A 14468-nucleotide genomic window follows, 5' to 3' on the forward strand; every position below is an offset into this window, starting at 1 on the left:
ATGGTCTCTGATACATCTCTGATACTATTTGCTTATACTTTTTGTAAATCTCAAACAAGAGAATATCTTCGGATACTGGAAATCCGAGCAACACACGTGTTGCTGCCTACGCGATTCTCTTGTCCATTCATCCCTCCCCATTGAGCTCCCTCCTGGCACTTATCCTTGCAAGTGACACAAGTGCTAACTTGCCCGTACACCTCCTTCACTACCATTCAGGGCCCTAAACAGTCCTTCCAGGTGAGGTGACGCTACGTCTGCAAGTCTGTTGGCATCATTTACTGTGATGTATATTGTTGAGACCCGACGTAGGTTGGGAGACCGCTTCGCCAAGCACCTACACTCCGTCTGCCAGAACAAGTGGGATCTCCCAGTGGCCGGCCATTTTAATTCCACTTCCCATTCTGATATGTCCACTCATGGCCTCCGCTGTTGTGATGAGGCCACACTTCTGAGGCCTACTTCTGTTCCTATATCTTATGGTTTTAAAAGAAGACAATCTGTGCAAATACTAAATAAATAAATAAATATTTAATACTGAAAACGTGAGTTGTAGAGTCCTTGAAAGTGAGTCCATAGGTTCTGGAATCAGTTCAGTGTTGAGATCAGTGAAGTTTATCCATGCTGGTTCAGGAATCTAATATTTGTAGGGTAATTGTTCCTGAACCTCATGGTGTGGGACCTAAGGCTCCTGTACCTCCTTCCTGGTGGACAGTGGGATCCTTGATGATGGATGCTGTTTTCTGCTTGTAGATGTGCTCAGAAGTGGGGAGGACATTGACTTTTTTGAAATATTATGTAAAAATTTCAGATTAAACTATAACTTCTCATTATAATTTTCTTTAACTCTTACCAGTCTTTGGGATAAACTAATTTTAAATTATTTTAGTTATTTCAGTCCTCTAGTCTCTAAGTGTACTTAGTGTTGTGTCCAGTTGCCAAAGGCTCAGGACTAATTGTTGGCATAATTTCGCAGATGTTCAGTGAGAACCAACAATGGCCATTATTAATTCTGTCTTGTTCAGTCTAATCTCCTTGCATGTTACTTAAGTGAAGAAAATTAATATTGTGCATGTCAGCGTGTTGGAACATGTTTTTACTGAATTAAATTTAATCTCATTTGCTTTTATAAATGTTTTTGTTTATCTTCCCTCAGAAAGCGGATTGGGAAGTAGCAGTGAAATGTATAAACAAGAAAAATTTGTCAAAATCTCAAATCTTGCTGGGTAAAGAAATAAAGATATTAAAGGTATGACCACTCCTTGTGTTTGACGTCAATAGTTGGTAAGAATGATAAATTGCTGTCAAAGTATGGTTTTGTGTTTCTCCAAATGTACACAGTCATTTGTCTCATCAAAGTTCAAAGTACATGTATTATCAAAGTCACCATATACAACGCTGAGATTCATTTTCTTACAGGCCTACTCAGCAAATCCATAGAATAGTAATTGCATGGAATTTCATGTAAATGTACTGAATGGTTGGGAGGGTTTTACCTGTGATGTACTGGGCTGAATCTACTACCTTTCATGCCACTACCGTAAAGCCAAAACTGCAGTGATAGCACTGTCAAGATTGGATCCTGCTCTCCTGTACATGAAAACAGACACCGACCTGTTCATCCTGGCCATTAAGCACCCGTGTACCTTAGCTTTATTTGTCACATCTACATCGCAACAAACGATGAAATGTGTTATTTTTCCCAAATGACCAACACAGTTCAAGGATGTGCTGGGGCAGCCTGCAAGTGTCCCCATGCTTCCAGTGTCAACATAACATGTCCATAACTTACTAACCCTAACTCAAACATTTTTGGAAAGTGGAAAGAAACCTACACGGTCAATGGGAGAACATACAAACTTCCTACAGATAGTGACAGGAATTGTATCCCAATTGCTTCTGCTGTAAAGTTAATACTAACTGCTACACTACCATACCATACATTAATCCATTTTTTCTAACCTCATGTGCACTTGTGGCAATTTACAATGGTCATTTAACCTATTAACCAATGCATCTTTGGCATGTGGGAGGAAACCAGAGCTCCTGGAGAAAACCCATGTGGTCCCGGGTAAACATGCAAACTCCACATTGCATCTGAGGTCAGGATTGAATCCAGGTTTCTGGAAACAATGGAGCATTACTTGTTACACCATTGTACCTCCCTTGACCTCTGACAATTAAATCTGAATGTCCACTCTGATATTTAAATTCAAATGTCAGGGGTCAGCAGCTGGTTTTGTTAGTTAAGTAATATTGGGCATGTGATGTGATATTTTTTAATCCAAGTGCACTAGTGATACTGTGTTCATTACCCAGGTTCATTTTTGATTCAATATTTCTGCTGTTTGAAGCTAATCAAATTCAGTACTGCAAAAGTTGATTTTTGAAGCTAGTATGGCTTGTGGTCAGTTACCCGGTCCATTGTGTATGTTACATGCAGGACCTTGTTTGATTAATCCTTAGGCAATCTTAGATGCCTTTATATTAACCTTTGTTTTCAATTTCCTTATCAAATGCACAATTGTAAACAGAGCAATAATCACACTGAAAATAAAGATACAGTTGTCTATTTGGTGATAAATCTTTCTTGATACCATTTTGAAAAGATAAAGAATATTGTCTTCATGCAGAATTGATGCCCAGTAGTTTAATGATTCCGACAAGGATTTTGATTCTACATAAGTTAGATCTAACAAATTACGTATGTGCCGCTCACCATGACTGATAAACTCAGTTGAGTGATTGGTATTGTGCCTAGTAAGTAGTTTGATCAGCCAAATTCATTAGAGCTGAGGAGACTAGAGTACTATTGCCATTACTTCTCTTTGCATACTTGGTAAGATGTTTGCAGAGCTGAAGTTTCTGGACATGTCAAAATAAGCATTCTTCATTTTCAGCCAACTGTTTTAGTTTAAATATATTCTTTATTTTATAACCTTTCTTTTAAAATTTGTCATAGTGTGACATCAGTTTGATGTATTAATTCCCATTTATCTAGTTTTAATCCCAGTTTCTGACTGTAATACATCTTCATGGTGCACAGAATGAGAAGACAGTCAATGGAACTTCGCCGTTTTTGTTTGGCCTTATTCCCAAAGTAGTGGGATACAGTGCTAAAGCTATTAAAACAAAGCTTTGAATTCTTTCATATATTTTGTGTGCCTTTCATAATTTTAATTAAAATGTTTGGAACTTGCTAACTAGAAGCAGTGAGCACTTTTTTATTGAGAGTTTTCAGCTGTGTATAATATGTGGGAAATGTGGAGAGAACTTTAGAATGTACTACTCTGTCCTTTCTGACAGCTGAGGAACAGATCTGTTGGTAGCAATGTAATTTCAAAGATAATTTTGTGCTCTTCATTTTAGGAGCTTCAACATGAAAACATCGTTGCACTTTATGATGTTCAGGTAAGTTAATAGTTTGTTTCTTTCACTCACTAATAATTCTTTCAAAGAAAATTTATTGTAACTATTGTTTAATGCCAGAACTAGTTAAATGTGCAAAAATTTAATATGTGTGTACTGAGGAATAATAGGCAGGTGTTAAATTGATTTTGTTACTAGGAATTTCTGTACTGAATAGTATTTATTAAGAAAGGAACGACCTTTTCACTTTTTATCTGTAAGATGTTTTCTTTATAATCAGGACCGTTTTTAATAATGTGTACTATAACAATGTTAGTAATGTCAGTGTTTTAATGGCAGATTTTCAGCAGTAAAATGTGTATACATTATTTAGTCTACTTGTCCTTTGTGCAATGTTACCCTTGATCCTTGACCTGTATTATATCATTTAACTCCAGTTACAAACCATTGCATGAACTTGAACGTATTTGTTGTAAGTTGCACTACCACAAAACAATCCTTGTAGAAGAAAAGCATGCAGAGTCATGGAGCATTACAGTACAGAAATGAGTTCATTGGTCCATACTAAGCTGTTATTCTCACTAGTACTATTGACCACAGCCTTCTATACCCTCCTGTTCATGTACTTACAAAACTTCTCTTAAAATGCTGTAATCAATCCTGCACCCACCACTTCTGCTGGCAGCTTGTTCCACATTCACATAATCTCTGATTGAAGAGGTATTCCCCTTTAAATATTTCACCTTTCACCCACAACCTAAGACCTCTGGCTCTGGTTTTCAACCTCAGTGGAAAGAGCCTGCTTGCATTTATCCTATCAATACCCCTGAACATTTTGTATATTTCTATCAAATCTCTCTTCATTCTCCTATGCTCCAAAAAGTAAAATCATAACCTGTTCAGCATTCCTTTATCACTCAGCAGCCTGTACATGCTGTATTGCTAGATAAAATCAAAATGAAAATAAGCAATGTCAAGAGATATCATTGACAATGAGTAAACTAGCCAACAATATGCTTGTAAGTTTTCTCTGCACTCTTTGTCTTATTGATATCTTTCCTACAGATAGGTGACTAGAACTGCACACAATGCTCCATATTAGACCTCAACATCACCTTATACACTTCCAACATAACATCCCAACTCCTGTACTCGGCAGTTTGATTTATGAAGGTCAATGTGCCAAAAGCTCACTTTACAATCCTGTCTACCTGTGACGCCACTTTCAAGGATTAAAGTCCTAACCTATTCAGTCTTTTCCTATATCTCATTCCTCAAGTCATCCTTGTAGGTCTTCCTAACGAATTAGATATCAACAAGCTGAACATTGTAAGCATCATATGAATATAGAAAAGGCTCAGCAGGTCCAGCAGCATCTGTGGAAAGAGAAATGGTTAACATTTCAAATCCTACACCCTTCATGAGAACTGAACAAAAGAGGAAGAAAACTGACCTGCTGAGTGTTTCCTGCATTCCTTGTTTTATTTTTAATTTTAGACTTTCAGCATCTGTAGTACCTTTGATTTCCATTGGCTAATATCACGTTTGACTTTGTACTCCACTCTATTTCATGTGAAGAATGATATTGAACAGAGTACAAAATAACATAGGTTGCAAAGTACTAAGGTGCCATGGTAGTATAGCAGTTAGTGTGGTGCTATTACAACTCAGGGCATTCCAGAGTTCAGTTCCAGTGCTGTCTGTAAGGAGTTTGTACGCTGTTCCCCTGAACTGCACAGGCTTTCTCTAGCTGCTCCAGTTTCTTCCCACAGTCCCAATGGCGTGCCAGTTGGTAGGTTAATTGGTCTTGTAAATTGTCTTTTGATTAGGCTAGGATTAAATAGGTGGTTTGCTGGGTAGTGTGGCTTGTCAGACCCGAAGAGCCTGTTCCATGCTGTAACTCTTAAGTAAATAAATAGGTGGGTTGCTGGGCGGTGTGGCTCGTTGAACCGGAAGAGCCTGTACACGCTGTATCTCTAAATAAAATCAAAATAAACAATGTCAAGAGATATCATTGACAATCAGTAAACTAGCTAGCAGCTTGTGGGTAGAATCAAATAACTGTGAATTGCAAACTCCCGAAAGTTGTTGGACAATTATGTTTGTCATCATTTCCTTCCTGGGAATGACATTCTGCCTCTAAGCTCCTTTTGAGTTTCATGAAGCTGCTGCAGTTGTAAAAATTATAAACTAAACTCGCCATAGAAATTGTCCTGTAGTTAAGCTTGTACACTGTAAGCTTAATTATTAGTGATTGTCAGTCAAGTAAATTTATTATCAAAGTACACATGTCCATTTTCTATTGGGCATTTAATGGACTGAACTGTGATGGAAAGTGAATGGAAAGTACAGTCTTCAAATTATTTGTTTAAAAGTATTGTATTTTAAAATATTTTTAGTTCTCACTTTGCTTTATTCAGTTTACTCTTTTCTTTTTACTTTAGTGTTTAGTTTAGAAGTAGAACAGTACAGCGCAGGAACAGGCCCTTCGGTGCACAGTGTTGTGCCAAACCAATTAAATGGCCAACTAATTGAATCTCTTCTGTTTACGCAATGTCCGTATCCTTCCATTTTCCTCACATTCATGTCCCTATCTAAACGTCTCTTAAAAGTCTCTAGTGTATCTGCCTCTACCACCACTCCAGGCAGAATATTCCAAGCACCCACCAATCTCTGTGGTTATATTTTTAGAAAAAACAAACTTGCCCCTCACATCTCCTTTGAAATTACCCCTCTCACCTGAAATGTGTGCCCTCTGGTTTTGGACATTTCAACCCTGGGGAAAAAATACTGAATGTCTCCTGTATCCATGCCTCTCATAATCTCATAAACCTTGGCCTCTTCCGTTCCAGAGAAAACAACTCAAGTTTGTCCAGTTTAATTTGGTCTTTTTTTTTACAAATTTTGTTCTTTGTGTCACTCTTTTAAGTTAAAGATGTGTTAATTTGGAATCCTAAATATTCTTTTAACAGTAACATATATTCTTTAAATAAAAACTTGCTGCTCCATCTCCCTGGTGTACTTTCACAGCACCTGACACAATGAACCAAATAAAAAGCAGTTTGTGCCTTTCGCTCTGTCTGCTCATGCCTTCGAAACCCTTATACAGAGCACAGGTGTGTCAAAGTATACTGTAGTACTGTGTAGATGTTAGATGTTAACTTGGGGTTTCACCCTTGTGAGCAATCCTGCAAAACAAAAACATTCAACTTTAGTTCATGTTTGATTACAATCTACATAATTGCGATGAGTGCAATATAATTACAAGGTGGGAGTTTGTGGTCTTCTAGTACCTAATAAATTAATATACTGATGGGTCTCTATGTGATATCAGGTTAGTTTGACATTTTGAATCAGAATTTAAATATCACAGACTTGGATGATTTGAACTTTGTTGTTTTGTGGCAACAGTGCAGTGCAAAGACATAAAATTACTAGTAATTACAAAAATAAATAAAAGAAAGGAATAACAAAGCAGTAGTCCTTATGACTTCATGGGCCATTAAGAAATCTGATAGTGGAAAGAAAGAAGCCATTTCAGAATCTTTGAGTGTGGTTCCTCAGGCTCCTGTACTGCCTTTCTGATGGTGTCAGTGAGAAGAGGGCATGTCTCAAATGTTGAGGGTTCTTGGTGATAGATGCTACTACAGAATTGTTTTAAGTAATTTTTGAACTTTCAAGTTAAAGTAATGGTAAATAATTCTTGAGTAAAATAACTAGCCAGTCCTCCCAAAATAAACTGCAATATTCTTAATGTGTGACAAAGGAAAGTTCAGAGACTATCACATAGCTCTTGCAGCAATGGAAGTTTGTGTTAATGCTTTGTACTTGTGTGACTTCAATGCTTCCAAGATTGATGTAGTGTACAACTAACAAGATCAGCTACTTTCATTGTTGCAGTTGGCAATTGCTTGCATATATCAAAAGTTTTAGAGGAAACTCTCGTCTGTAAGACATCTGAATTTCTAGTTGCACAATGAGAACTGTGAAACTGGCAGTCTTCCACTTTCCATGAGATGGTAAATTGTGGTAATTATCCTGACAGGGAATATTTCTTGTAATATTGGGGAGCTCTACAAATTTAATGTGGAATCTAAGCATAACCTGTCGATGCCACAAGTACTATTTCTTTACGAGACTTTTCAATCTAGCAAAAGGGAGTTGCTAAATTTATGAATAAATTTGGATTATCACCCTCTTGTCAGCGGCCAAGCACTGCTGATACCAGCTGGTTGCTGGATGGGCTTTTCACAGCATCTGTTAACAGGTGAAGATGTTGACAAATGGTCCAGAACAGTACCTGCTGTTGTGTGGTTTCACAAAGTGTAGTAAAATGGATTAGTAAGAGCCTTGTTCTGACAGCAGGAAGCAGTAGTCAGGATCTGAGGGGACAGAAATGTAAAGCCTGATGAAATGTGCCTGTATTCTTCCGTGCTTGCTATAAACAATACTTTTTGAGAATATTGGGAGGTGAGTTAGGGAAATAATGCCCCCCCTCTCCCCCCACTTTTATTTTGTTTCTAGCTCACCTGTTACATTGCAATATGTGTTATTAAAAGACAGACTGATCATTGGAGAAAAGAATTGCTATTACAGATTTCCTTAATTACTTTGCCAGCCAGAATACCAAAAGTTGGGACTTTTACTGATAGTATTAATCTATCTGACAATGATTAAAAATAAGATTATGGTATTTGTTTTGAAGTTGATCAGTGTTGTAGTTGTTCCACTCTACTTCATTTCGGCTTTTACACCTATGTCATAAGCATTTCACGTTGTATGCTGTGGCACTTTGATGGTTATTAAATTCGAGCTATTTAACTTGTATAATACTACAAGTTAAATAGCAAATAATGGACACGAAGGAATTATTCTAAAACTGCAGCCTAACCGAGGGGATCCAGATTTTTTTTTTGATTGAACATTAGCCTGCATCCTTCGAGATGTGGCACTGCAGTGAGGTTGTGTGCTGTTTAACTGTGAAGGTGCCTGATTTGACTCTTTACATGAGGCATGCCGCCGAGCACCTTCGGGAGGCAAATCCTCAGATCAGCCTTGGAGCCACTTGTGGCAAGACTTTTGTATAAGTTTCCAAAATAAATCTTTCATCTTCAAATCTTGCAGAGCCCTGCATCAAAGAGGTGTTTATTAAAATTGGGAAATGACTCAATCTTTCTATCAATCAACCTTTGATTTTGTTTGGAACTATAAAGGTCAAGTTACGCAAATCTTGTTTGTCTTTAGGCAGTCAAAAATTTGAAACACTGATGCATTTATTTGATTTTCTATTCCTTTGAAGGCAATGCTCTTGCATTCTCTGACATGTAATATTTTAATTGGATCTTGAGATTTATTAAAGGCTATTATGTGGAAACAGCAGCTGCATGTGTCCTTGGCTTGTTATTATATCAAACTCGGTGTTATCTGAAGTTCAGACAGAAGCCAAAATGTGTTTTATTTCTCATCATGTACAAAAATTGTCTTCCTTTTTCATGTATAAAAATCATGATGCAGAACTCTTTTACTAGTTTTCAAAATAATTTCTTTTACCAATGCAGCAATAGTAGGCTTATAAATTTAAGATTCTAATGCTGCTTAGCTGCATAGTATGAATCAAAATGGAGAGTTGAAAAATCTTATTTATTCTAATTTATGAAATTGGTGACACAGATGTTTTACATTACAGATACAGTAAAGTTCTTGAGCATGTTTTAGTATTGCAGTAGCGTTAGATCAGGTTTATGTTACTCATAGTTGAACTTTCAAACACATTGTCATATTTGATAGAGGTGAGTTGTTTTATTCAGCAGCAAGTTCGTTTCAAGTATTCCATAAGATACAGAAGCAGAATTAGGCCATTTGGCCCATTGAGCTGCCATTTCATCATGACTCATCCATTTTTCCTCTGGGCCCCAACCTCCTGTCTTCTCCTCATATCCCTTTGTGCCCCAACCAATCAAGAATCTATCAACCTCTGCCTTAAATATACATAAAAACCTTTGCCTCCACAACTGCCTGTAGCAAAGAATTCCCCAGATTCATCATCTGGCTAAAGAAATTCCTCCTCATCTCCTTTCTAAAAGGACGCCCCTCTATTCTGAGGCTGTGTCCTCTGGTCTTGGACTCTCCCATCATAAGAAACATCCTCTCCAAGTCCACTCTGTCAAGGCCTTTCACCATTCAATAGGTTTCAAAGAGATCACACCTCATTCTTTTGAATTCTAATGAATACAGACCCAGAGCCATCAAATGCTCTTGATGTGACATGCCGTTGAATCCTGGAATCATTTTTATGAACACACAACAATCTGCAGATGCTGTAAAAGATCAAAGCAACACTTTCAGTACACTGGATGAACTCAGCAGGTCGGGCAGCATCAGTCAGTAATGATGAGTCGACGTTTCGAGCTGGAACCCTTCGTCAAGACTGAAGAATGAAAGATGGGGAAGGATTTGAAGAATGCTTGTAGCGTCAGTTGAAAGACCAGTAATTTGAAAGACAAAGGGGTGGGGAAAGGGAAGTATTGACGTCATAGCCCTGAAAACAATGGGTAGTGGAAGAAGGAGGCGGAACCATGAGGCAGCTGGGGGAGGGCACAGAGTGAAATAGGGATGGAGGAAGGGAGGGGGAGGGAATTACCAGAAGTTGGAGAATCCTATGTTCATACCAAGGGGCTGGAGACTACCTAGACGGTATATGAGGTGTTGCTCCTCCAACCTAAGTTTAGCCTCATCATGGCAGTAGAGGAGGCCATGTATGAACATATCTCACAACACTTCACTTGTGAGTCTGTTGGGGTCATCTGTTGCATCCGGTGCTCCCGGTGCGACCTCCTCTACATCGGTGAAACCTGATGCAGATTGGGGGACTGCTTCATAGAGCACCTCCACTCCGTCCGCCACAACAGACAGGATCTCCCGGTAGCCATCCACTTCAACTCTGCTTCACATTCCCATTCAGATATGTGACCCCAGAAGCCATTCTGGCTTCTTTCTCCCTTTCCAGTCCCGATGAAGTGTCTTTACCCCAAACATTGACAGCTTCTCCCCCTTCGTGGATGCTGCCTGGGCCTCTGACTTTACAGGATTTTGTGTGCTGATCTGACCCCCAGTGCTGCGTTTCTGCTCGTCAGTGATCCTGTGTGAGATAATAGGAAGAATGGAAACAGGAGAACAGAATAAACCTGTCCCTGAGATAGTTGGGGAAACTACCAATTAGCTAGGCTATTTCATGTTCTGACTTAGCCTATTGTTAACACTTTCTCTGACATTCAGAAATGTACAAAAGCAATAAAAAATCAACCACTAAACATTAAATATCATTAACAATTTTAAAAATGCAAAATGTAAATACATAATAACACACACACACAATGCTAGAGGAACTCAACAAGTCAGGCAGCGTTTAATGTAATCTAATTCAGATGATGCCTGAGTTGGTCCAGCATTTTGTGGGTGTTACTCTGGATTACCAGCATCTGCAGAATCTCTTGAGTATAAAACGTAAATTCGTAACTCTTTAAAAGAACCCTTGCAACTGAAAACAAAAAAAAATCTATACTACTTGCTTCCCTTAAGGTGTTCATCCCCATCCAAATAAATTGAGTTGCTACACCCATGCCAAGTTAGACCTGTGCCAATTCAAGGATTCCGTAGCATAGCTGCTGGGGAGTTGTAGCAAGTTTGGCCTCTGCTGCTGGATTCCATTAGACAGTAGGAAAATTGCCAACAAAGTTGTGTCCAGCAAGTTCAGAAGTTTGGCACTTTGTGCCATCATCTGAACTTGAAGGAACTTGTGTAGAGAACTGATGACTCTTCTGTGCTAAACTGCTGGCATTTTCCCATAAGATCTGGACTATTGTTTCAACTTGCAACATGAAAGACCAGCAATCTGCAACATTAAGCAGTCTACTTTCTTTTCCATTGATGCAGCCTGTCTGCCGACAGGATTTCCACCATTTTCTGTATTTATTTGTATCCGTTCATCCTCAATCTTTTATCAGCTTTAAAACAGATTTACAAACGGTTATTTGCATTTAATTGTTCTTTTAGAGACCCATTGATGATGTAGCTGAATGAACAAAATTAACAATATTTTTCAAAAGCTAAACAAAGCCTTCAAAAAAATTTCAGTGAACAAAAATATGTTAATCATTAAACACAAGTAAAAGTTGCCTGTGAATGCAGCAGGCCAGGCAGCATCTATTGGAAGAGGTACAGTCGACGTTTCGGGCCGAGACCCTTCATCAGGACTAACTGAAAGAAGAGCTACTAAGAGATTTGAGAGGGGGAGGGGAGATCCAAAATGATAGGAGAAGACAGGAGGGGGAGGGATCTCTTACTAGCTCTTTCAGTTAGTCCTGATGAAGGGTCTCGGCCCGAAACGTCGAATGTACCTCTTCCAATAAACGCTGCCTGGCCTGCTGCGTTCACCAGCAACTTTTATGTGTGTTGCTTGAAATTCCAGCATCTGCAGATATCCTCGTGTTTACGTTAATCATTAATGTGGTTCTTGAGTAATTCAGTCATATTTAATCTTGTGTTTCTCCTGTATAAACTCTGCAGTCTTTCGTAATGACGTGTGTATCTAATGGAGATAATAGTTTTTAACATTGCAATTTTTCAGTACCTAGGATAATTTCCCATGGTATAGTTATAGAATTGTATGCTGTCAGACCAGTAAGTCTATGAACTCGTAATCAATTCATTATCAAAACTGTTAATCTCTCCGTCATTCATCTTTTCTGCAAATGTACTTGTGTACTAATGGCTTCATTGATCTGTTGTCCAGTGTCCTCAATCCATTTCTTTGTCTTGTACTGTCAAATCCTATGAGTCAGCTTATTATTATCACTATTCATTACCCTTTCCTGATTTTTGTATTTACCCAGACTGTGTAATCTGACATATTTTATCCCAGCTCTGCAAAAGCAAATTTCCATACTGAGCCCTGGTTAACCCTGCTTGAACACGCTTGAGTTCTGGCTGTGGTCTGTTTTTAAACCCATGCAGTCATTTTGATCTGGTTTCTAATCACTGATGTGGAACCTTGGCAGGATGTTTGAAAATCTAGTCAGCTTGTATCTAAAAATTAAAAGAAAAAAACTGCAGTGCTGGAAATCTAAAATAATAAAAAAAAACATAAAATGTTGGAAATACTCATCAAGCCAATACTCTTCTGTGGGAAGAGAAGAAGAGCCAACATTTCCAGTTGAAGACCTTTCATCAGAACATGGAGCTTATGCTGCTGTAATATCTAAGAAAAGTTCAAATCGGTCAGACAAATTGCTTTGAAAGTTATTAACTTCTTTTCCCAACTGTTATTGAATTAAATGTTATGTAATATCCAGCATTATTTCTCAACTCTCACATTTCAAGTTATACAAATTTACTAAACTGGGGTTTAGAAGGATAACAACTCAGCCAAGATAGAATGGCAGAGCAGACTCGATGGGCCAAATGACCTAATTCTGCTCCTATGACTTGTGTATGTGGCGTTGAGCTGCTAGGAGCCTTGTCACTCATCTTGATTTGTTGGCCAAATTTAAAGCTAACTCATGGAGTCTGACTTTGCTTTATCAATGTATGCAATAAAACAATCACTGAAATGACACAGTGTCCTTTTGATGTTCTTTTAACTTGTTTGGTTTGGCATCTTTGTAAATTTTGGTCAAGTTATAGCTTTGACATTGAAATATTACAAGGGTGGAATATACACATTTCTAACAATGGAAGGCTTATCCTATTTAAAACCAGCTATAAAGAATTTTTCAGTTAGTCCTGACGAAGGGTCTCGGCCCGAAACGTTGCCTGTACCTCTTCCTAGAGTTGCTGCCTGGCCTGCTGCATTCACCAGCAACTTTGTGTGTTGCATAAAGAATTTTATGTTTGTACATGATGGACTGAAGATGTAATCAGAGATATGTATTACTTGTATTATCTACCAAACTCTTTCTAATAATTTGAATTGAATTGACTTTATTTCTTACATCCTTCACATACATGAGGAGTAAAAATCTTTACGCTACTTCTCCATCTAAATGTGCAATCATAGTAATTTATAATAAGTAGAACATTCAATGCAATATAGGGTACATTCAAATCAGTGTGAGTTCATCAGTCTGATGGCCTGGTGGAAGAAGCTGCCCCAGAGCCTGTTGGTCCTGGCTTTTATGCTGCGGTACCGCTTCCCAGATGGTAGCAGCTGGAATAGTTTGTGGTTGGGGTGACTTGGGTCCCCAATGATCCTACGGGCCTTTTTACACACCAGTCCTTGTAAATGTCCTGAATCATGGGAAGTTCACAACTACAGATGCGCTGGGCTGTCTGTACCACTCTGCAGAGTCCTGTGATTAAGAGAAGTACAGTTCCCATACCAGGCAGTGATGCAACCAGTCAGGATGCTCTCAATTGTGCCCCTGTAGAAAGTTCTTAGGAATTTTATTTGAATGCATATAGTATACAGAGTAAGGTCGGTGAATTTGTAGCACATTTACAGATTAGTATGTATGATGTTGTAGGCATCACTGAATCATGGGTGAAAGAAGATTATAGCTGGGAGCTTAATGTCCAAGGATACACATTGTATCGAAAGGATGGGTAGGGAGGCAGAGAGGGTGGCCTGGCTCTGTAGGTAAACAATGAAATTAAATCATTAGAAGGAGGTGACATAGGATGGGAAGGTGTTGAATCGTTGGGGATAGAGCTAAGGAACTGCAATTGTAAAAAGATCCTGATGGGAGTTGTATACAGACTCCCAAATGGTAGTAAGGATGTCTACAAGTTACAATGGGAGATAGAAAATGCATATCAAAAGTACAATGTTACGGTAGTCAAGGGGGTCTTCAATATGCAGGTAGATTGGGAAAATCAGGTTGGTGCTGGATTCTAGGAGGGGGGATTTCTAGAGTGTCTACAAAATGGCATTTTAGAGCAGCTCACGGCTAAGCCCACTTCAGCTATTCTGGAATGGGTGTCGTGCAATGAACCAGAATTGAGTAGAGAGCTGAAGATGAAAAAAAAACCTTAAGGGAAGTGATCATAATATGACCAAATTCACCCTGAAATTTGAGAAGAAGCTGCTAATGTAAGATGTATCA

The 14468-nt window shown here is 38.5% G+C and overlaps 1 protein-coding gene across 6 annotated transcripts in view; it reads left to right on the forward strand.

The window, feature by feature from the left end:
• Window positions 1-14468, forward strand: part of ulk2 (unc-51 like autophagy activating kinase 2) — a 119425-nt gene that overhangs the window by 15831 nt on the left and 89126 nt on the right. For all 6 annotated transcript variants that reach the window (XR_010015891.1, XM_063031303.1, XM_063031304.1 and 3 more), the window contains 2 exons: window positions 1157-1249; window positions 3370-3411. Coding sequence is in view for 5 of the 6 variants with exons in the window: in XM_063031303.1 (XP_062887373.1) it covers window positions 1157-1249; window positions 3370-3411 (135 nt within the window). In the remaining variant the exon portion in view is untranslated. The remainder of the gene's footprint in view (window positions 1-1156; window positions 1250-3369; window positions 3412-14468) is intronic.

Source organism: Mobula hypostoma, chromosome 23 (genome assembly GCF_963921235.1).
Source record: "Mobula hypostoma chromosome 23, sMobHyp1.1, whole genome shotgun sequence".
Taxonomy (NCBI): Eukaryota; Metazoa; Chordata; class Chondrichthyes; order Myliobatiformes; family Myliobatidae; genus Mobula; species Mobula hypostoma.